General features: G+C 46.1%; 1 protein-coding gene across 1 annotated transcript in view; it reads right to left on the bottom strand.

Moving 5' to 3' along the window:
- Window positions 1-517: 517 nt before the first annotated feature.
- Window positions 518-7,278, bottom strand: part of BACH1 (BTB domain and CNC homolog 1) — a 50,219-nt gene continuing 43,458 nt past the window's right edge. Inside the window, exon 5 of the mRNA XM_040980707.1 lies at window positions 518-611. Within this exon, the coding sequence (XP_040836641.1) occupies window positions 582-611 (30 nt within the window). The 3' untranslated portion in view covers window positions 518-581. The remainder of the gene's footprint in view (window positions 612-7,278) is intronic.

Below are 7,278 nucleotides of genomic sequence, written 5' to 3'. Positions count from 1 at the left end.
CAAAAAACGTTTTAAAAATGAAAAAGACACTTCTTCACATGCTGTTTCAGTGCCACCAAGAAAGAATAATGAACCCAATGTGCGACAGTGTTTGCATGAATCTGGTTCTTATTGGGCAGTGCTAGGATGGTATAACCCAGGCCATGTGGCTTGCCCAAAACGCCATTCTAGCCTGAGGAGGAAACAGCGGAGACACCGCCTTGGAACCACGCGGCCCTTCTGCAGCTGACTCTGTAATGCTTAAACCCACAGAGTGAGAAACCATTGCTAGGAGAGAACTTCCCTAGACGTGGAGCAGAATGACTGCGGGCTAAGCGGGGAAGATGCATGCACCGGAATGTGAACTGGAAGCCCCTAGAGGGAGCCCTTACTCAACCAGTCCAGAATTACGCTGTCAGAAATACGCTGGAAAGAAGTGAAACCATCCATCCAAGCGGAAGTCGCCCCTAGAGAGAAGCAACACACAAGGCCAAAGCAAGACTCACCCAGATCGTGGGCTGTTTGCACGCTGGCACCGTGGCAAGCTGAAACCAAGAGCTTGTGCAGAGAGCAGAGAACTTCTGCTGTAGGCTTTGATAGCGTTAGCTACTGAGTTCACAGCACAGCTTTGTCTGGAATAAATGTAACACCTGGGAATCAGTTGATGCTGAAACAAGCAATGTGGGGTCACAGCTCTAATAATTTTCGTGACTCCCACCTCACATTCGATGATTAGATCTTGGACTTAGTTCCTGTGGAGGCCTGCACAACTGTCACTCTCATTGCCTGTGACAGACAACGCTGGCTACAAGTAAGCAAAGAACTTGGGACAAGCAGATGGCAGCCTGAAGGGGCAGGACGCAAGACCCGCACCCGTCACATTATACGAAAATCACCTCTAAATGGACCGGGGTCTCAATCTGCACCTAGAAATCATCAAATTATTAGAGGGAAACACAGGAAGCACTCTCCAACGTACAGGAATGGGGAAAGACTTCCTGGAAAAGACACCCAAAGCACAGGCAGTCAAAGCCAAAACGAGCAAACGGGACCACGTCAAAATAAGCAGCTTCTGCACAGCAAAGGAAACAATCAATAAAGTGAAAAAGTAGCCAACGGGATGGGAGAAAACCTTTACACATTATACAACTGATACGGGATTAATACCCAGGATTTATAAAGAGCGTCAGAAGCCCAGGAATAGTAAAACAAACATACAAACAAACAACCAAAACCCTGTGAAGAAATGGGCAAAGGATACCTTTTACACATTTTACACAAGATCAAATTTAAATGGCTTAACAGACATATGAAAAGATGCTCAGGCTCCCTAGCTACCAGGAAAATACAAATAAAAACCACATTACGGTTCCACCTAACTCCAGTGAGACTGGCCTACATTCAGAACTCTGCTTATAACACCTGCTGGCGTGATGTGGGGAGACGGTTGCCGCCTTCACTGCTGGTGGGAGCACAGGCTAGCACAACCACTGTGGGAATCAGCATGGAGAGTGCTAAGAGAACTCCAAATAAACCTGCCTTATGACCCAGCTATCCTGCTCCCAGGAATAAATCCAGAGGGAATGAAAACTGCATATGTGAAAGAGATCTGTAATCCTACATTTACAGCACCACCATTTGCAATAGCAAAGACGTGGCAACAACACAGACACCCATCCAAAGAGGAGTGGTTAAATAAGTTGTGGAACATTTACTCTGGAATACTACTCGGCCATGAAAAAGAATGAAATTGAACCATTTGCCACCAGGTAGTTGCAACTAGAGACCATTACACTCAGTGAAATAAGTCAGTCCCAAAAGGACAAATATCACATATTCTCTCTGATGTATGGCAACCTTCATGCAAATTCCAAGGTCAATAACCCTTTCCATACTGTTTTTACTGCAAACCATGGGTTTTGACATTTTTGTTTTTAATTTCACTTCTTCCGAATAGTTTTTCTCTTACCAAATTCTAGCATCATTTTACCCAAGAAGCTTTTGGGTTTTCTTTGTCATTTTTCATCAAAACATTGGTTATTCAGCAACATGTTACTTAACCCCATGGCACTATTTTACCTTTATTCCTGTTGTTGACTTTGTTTCATGGCTTCTCACTTAAGGGAGTGATGACGTAGCAGAGCAGATGTGCAGACACGATGCGCTGTGCAACTCTACCTCAAAAATGGACTTCCAATTAAACTGTTGGACGGATCTTGACAACAGGATGCAGGACTGTCTGCCGTTATCTGTGCTAGCAATGTCAGGACACATTTAAATAACAGAATGATGGACTTACGACTGCTTATGAAGGACTATACTGTAACAATACAGGGGAAACTCCGCCAGAAGTGGGAATTTGGGAGGGGGCAGGGAAATCCCATGGAGTATGGAATTATATCATACAATTTCAAAAAAGGAAAGAAGGAAGGAAAGGAAGGGAGGAAGGGAGAGAGGAAGGAGCTTCAGGGCCCAGCATGGTAGCCTAGTGACTTAAAGTCCTTGCCTTTGGTATGCCAGGATCCCATTTGGGCATTAGTTTGTATCCCAGCTGATCCACTTCCCATCCAACCCCCTGCTTGTGGCCTGGGAAAGCAGTTGAGGACACCCCAGAGCCTTGGGACCCTGCACCCGTGTGGCTGACCCAGAAAAGAATCCTGGCTCCTGGGTTCTGGCTTACCCAACTCGGGCCACTGCAGCCACTTGGGAGAGTGAATCAGCAGATGGAAGGTCTTCTTCTCTGTCTTTCCTCCTCTTTATATATCTGACTTTCCAATAAAAATAAATCAATCTGTTGCCGCCCAGCAGCGACACTCAAAAGACGAGGCATGCTCTTGAGGGTCTGGGAAAAGCCGGAACCGCAACGGGACCCTCACTGCCCAAAACAGCCGCGTTTAAACCCTTTTCTCCGCTGCCCTCTTTCCCCATTGGCCTTACCTTTCCTCTGCCGCGTCTCCAGCCCTCTCTCCGCCACCTTCTTCGTTCTTATCCCCGTTTTCTACTGCATTTCTCCGTTCTCGTCCCCGAACTTAGGTCTTACTACTTCTCTACAGCTTTTCCAGCCCTCTCTCCGCCACCCTTCTTCCCGTCTGTCCTTCTCCCCGTCCAGTCTTTCTCTGTTGTAGTCTCTCCGTCATCATCGGAGCTTTTGGCTGCGCTTACATCATCCTCCACCAATCACTTCTCCCCGTGGGTCCACTTGGCGCTACATGATAGGCCAGTAGCGATGACATAATCGTACCAAGGGCATTAGCCTATCCCTGCGTCTTCCTGTTTACCTGCTGGCGAGACCAACTCCGCCCCCTGGCCCTGGGCCAGCCGCCATCTTACAATGGCGCTTCTCAATCCCAGGAGCGACTTTAGCACCCCGCTCCACACATCAATCTTTTTTAAAATAAAAAAAAAAAAAAGAAAGACAGCGGCCCAGTGCAATAGCCTAGTGACTTAAGTCCTTACCTTGCATGCACCAGGATCCCATATGGGCCCAGCTTCCCACCCAGCTCCCTGCTGTGGCCTGGGAAAGCAGTCCAGAATGGTCCAAAGCCTTGGGACCTTACACGTGCGTGGGGACCTGGAAGAGGCTTCTGGCTCTAGATCAGCACAGCTCTAGCTGAAACGGACACTTGGGGAATAAACGGGTGTACAGAAGATGTTCTTCCCTGTCTCTCCTCTTTGTGTATCTGACTTTCCAACAAAAATAAAATAAAATGTTAAAAAGTCAGTTATCAATTCATTTTTAAAAATAAATAACTTCAACCCCACTCCAGAAAATAGAAGTTCTCTGATCAAAGTTGATCTGATTGAGAAACTTGGCAAACTTGGGATCCACTTTTCATGCTATATTTGTGCACGATAATTTAATTTTGTTAGTCCCTGTTGAATTAGATGCTTAATTTCAATTTGAGCTTTTTTTCCTAAAAGTTGAGTAGGGGAGGATTTCTAGTTAAACTATGTGTATCACTGGATATGTGCATTTTACAGCTAGGCTGCTCTTCATGCATTATCTTACAGGAATTTCCTGTGTTACAATTTAACCTGAAGACAGTACCTCTGTCATTTTGCAGTAAAAAAAAAAAAAAAAAAAGACAGGAGGGGGATTCAAGATGGAAAATACAGTAAGGAATTAATTCCATCTAAAATTTAAAATTAATTCTGTCTGGTACAGAGTAGCCTTTGCATTTACCAGCTGGTACATTGCTGGATTTTTTTTTTTAAGATTTTATTTACTTTTCTCAGACAGGAAGATTTACAGAGAGGAGATACAGAAAACTCTTTCCACTGGTTCACTCCCCAAGGGGCTGCAATGGTCACAGCTGAGCTCATCCACAGCCAGGAGCTTCTTCCAGGTCTCCCATGTGGGTGCAGAGCTGCAAGGCTTTGGGCTGTTAACTGCTTTCCCAGGCCATCAGCAGGAAGCTGGATGGGAAGTGAAACAAGCGGGACATGAACCAGCGCCTACATGGGATCCAGGTACATGCAAGGCACCGATTTTCAGCTGCTTGACTATCATTGAGAACCCATGTTGGATCCATTTTAAAATATATATATATATATATTTAAGATTTATTTTTATTTGAAAGATTTACAGAGAGAAGGAGAGACAGAGAGAAAGATCTTCCATCTGCTGTTTCACACCACAAGTAGCTGCAACAGTCGGTGTTGATCCATTCCGAAGCCAGGAGCCAGGAGCTTCTTCCAGGTCTCCCACACGGGTGCAGGGTCCCAAGGCTTTGGGCCATGCTCAACTGCTTTCCCAGGCCATAAGCAGGTAACTGGAAGGGAAGTAGAATAGTCATAATACAACCCAGTGCCCATATGGGATCCCAGAGGATGCAAGATGAGGACTTTAGCCACTAGGTTACCACGCCAGGCCCAGATCCATTATTAAAACTGCTGAGAGGCGGCCCGGTGTGTTATCCTAGTAGCCAAAGTCCACACCTTGCACATGACGGGATTCCATACGAGCCCCGCTTCCCATTCAGCTCCCTGCCTATAGCAGCAGTAGAGGACAGCCAAAGCCTGGGACCCTGTACCCACGTGGGAAACCTGGAAGAAGATCTGGGCTCCTGGCTTCAGACTGGCTGAGCTCTAGCCATTGTGGTCACTTGGGGAGTGAATCATTGGACAGAAGATCTTCCTGTCTCTCCTCCTCTATATGTATCTGCCTTTCCAAAAGGAAAATAATAATAATAATAATAAACTGATGAGCCCACAGATTACAGACCCGGGGGGTTGGATCGCAGGAAGTAATCGCACACAGGCGAGCACAGATCTGCCTTTGGAAACTGCTACCTTCTCTCCCAAGTGAGCAGTCAGGGCTCGGCCAGTAATGTCTGCAAGAACAGGATTTTCCCTGGACATCCTCCTGGCCTCTGTGTCCCACCGTGCCTCGGGAGCTCGGTGGGGAGGGGTGGCTTCTACCCTGATGAATACATTTGCACGTAACTCAGCTATTCCCAGTGTAGCTTCCTCCTCTTCAACAGGCTGTGCTGCTTGGGTGAGGGTAGGTCAACTTCACTCCTTCTCTTGCAAGAAGGCCATGGTTTTCACCTGGCCTGCATCAGCAAAGGGAACTATATCCTCTGGCTTTTCATCTCAAAAACTCTATTCAGGGAAGGGTGTTGCTATTAGCCTCTCCAGGAAACCTGAATAAATACTAATGAACAAGTCTGTCCTTGAATCTGTTTGCCTGGCCTTTGGTCACCAATGTTAAGTACTTCTAACTACATGCTACAGAGCAGTACTTCTAACTGCATATTACATACTGGTACAGAAACAGAGAAGATCAATGGAACAGAATAGAAACGCCAGAAGGGAGCCAACACATGTAAAGTCAGCTAATCTTTGACAAGAAAACTGCGAACAACCCAGGCGAAAATCCTGGTCTATTCAACAAATGCTGTTGGCCAACTGGATAGCAGTGTGCAGAATTAAGAGCTAAGACCTGCACCTGTCACATTATACGAAAATCACCTCTAAATGGATTAAGGACCTAAGTCTACACCCAGAAACCATCAAACTATAAGAGGAAAACATAGGAAGCACACTCCAAGATATAGGAACAGGGAAAGACTTCTTAGAAAAGAACAGCCAAAGCACAGGCAGTCAAAGCCAAAACGAGTAAATGGGACTACATCAAAATAAGAAGCTTCTGCACAGCAAAGGAAACAATCAACAAAGTGAACCAACAGAATGGGAGAAAACCTTTGCATACGACGAAAGTGACAGGGGACTAATATCCAGGATTTATAAAAAGCTTCAGAAACCCTGAGACAGCAAAAAAAAAAAAAAAAAAAAAAAAGGTAAGGTACTTCATAAGTTCGTGGAAAGCAGAATTGAAAGACTAGTTTACTTCGAAGAAAACAAAATTCATGTTAACAAGGGGTCTTCCAAATGCATATTACGAAAAAACTAGGCATTAATTTCAAGAGTCTGAGCCAAAATAAACACCTTTGATTCCATTTTTCTCAAAATGCTTTGAAATAACCTAATAATTATACCTGCAGGCCAGTGTGCAACATCCTGGGACACACAGAAGGGCACTGAGGACGGCCCTCCCTCACACAGCTCAGGCCCCTCCACACCAAGGCAAGCTTCTTCATGCAAGCTCATTTCTTCCCAGACAGGAGCCTTCTCCCAGCTAGGGTGACAATCTTTGCTATTTCTTTGCCTCACCTCCTCCGAATTCAGATATGACATCTCACATTTCACCTCGATGCCACCACTGATCTGCAGGCATGACCGACACCTCAGGTGAGCTGATCTTTGTTAGGGCCGTGCTGTGTGCTGTAGGCTGTTCGGTAGCATCCCTGGTCTGACAATGGATGCCATGTCCTTCATCTCACCCTTGCTACTTATGGGGCATCTGGGAATTGCCAGATGTCAATCAGGGAGAATTGTCCTCAGCGAAGAATCTCTACCACTAGACCAGATGCTCTGCCCTGGAAGACTGTCAGTGCAGGGCTGGACTGCTGTGCCAAGCCTGATTACAAGGGCCTGAGAAAATGAATACAGATCAATCTTTAAAAATTAATGACTGGGCCCAGCACAGTAGCCAAGTGGCTAAAGGCCTCGCCTTGCACGTGCCAGGACGCCATATGGATGCAGTAAGTCTCCTGGAAGCTCCATTTCTCTTCCTGCTCCTTGCTTATGGCCTGCCTTGGGACCTTGCATTCGCATTTGAGACCCAGAAGAGGCTCCTGGCTCCTGGTTTCAGATGGGCTCAGCTCTGGCTGTTGAGGACACTTGAAGAATGAACCAGGAGATAGAAGATCTTTCTTTCCCTCCTTCTCTCCATAA

Source organism: Ochotona curzoniae, unplaced genomic scaffold, assembly GCF_017591425.1.
Source record: "Ochotona curzoniae isolate NIBS_2020 unplaced genomic scaffold, NIBS_Ocur_1.0 contig_3498, whole genome shotgun sequence".
In the NCBI taxonomy this organism is placed as follows: domain Eukaryota; kingdom Metazoa; phylum Chordata; class Mammalia; order Lagomorpha; family Ochotonidae; genus Ochotona; species Ochotona curzoniae.
Note: the sequence above shows the minus strand (reverse complement) of the source record. Positions and strands in the feature narration are given on the sequence as shown.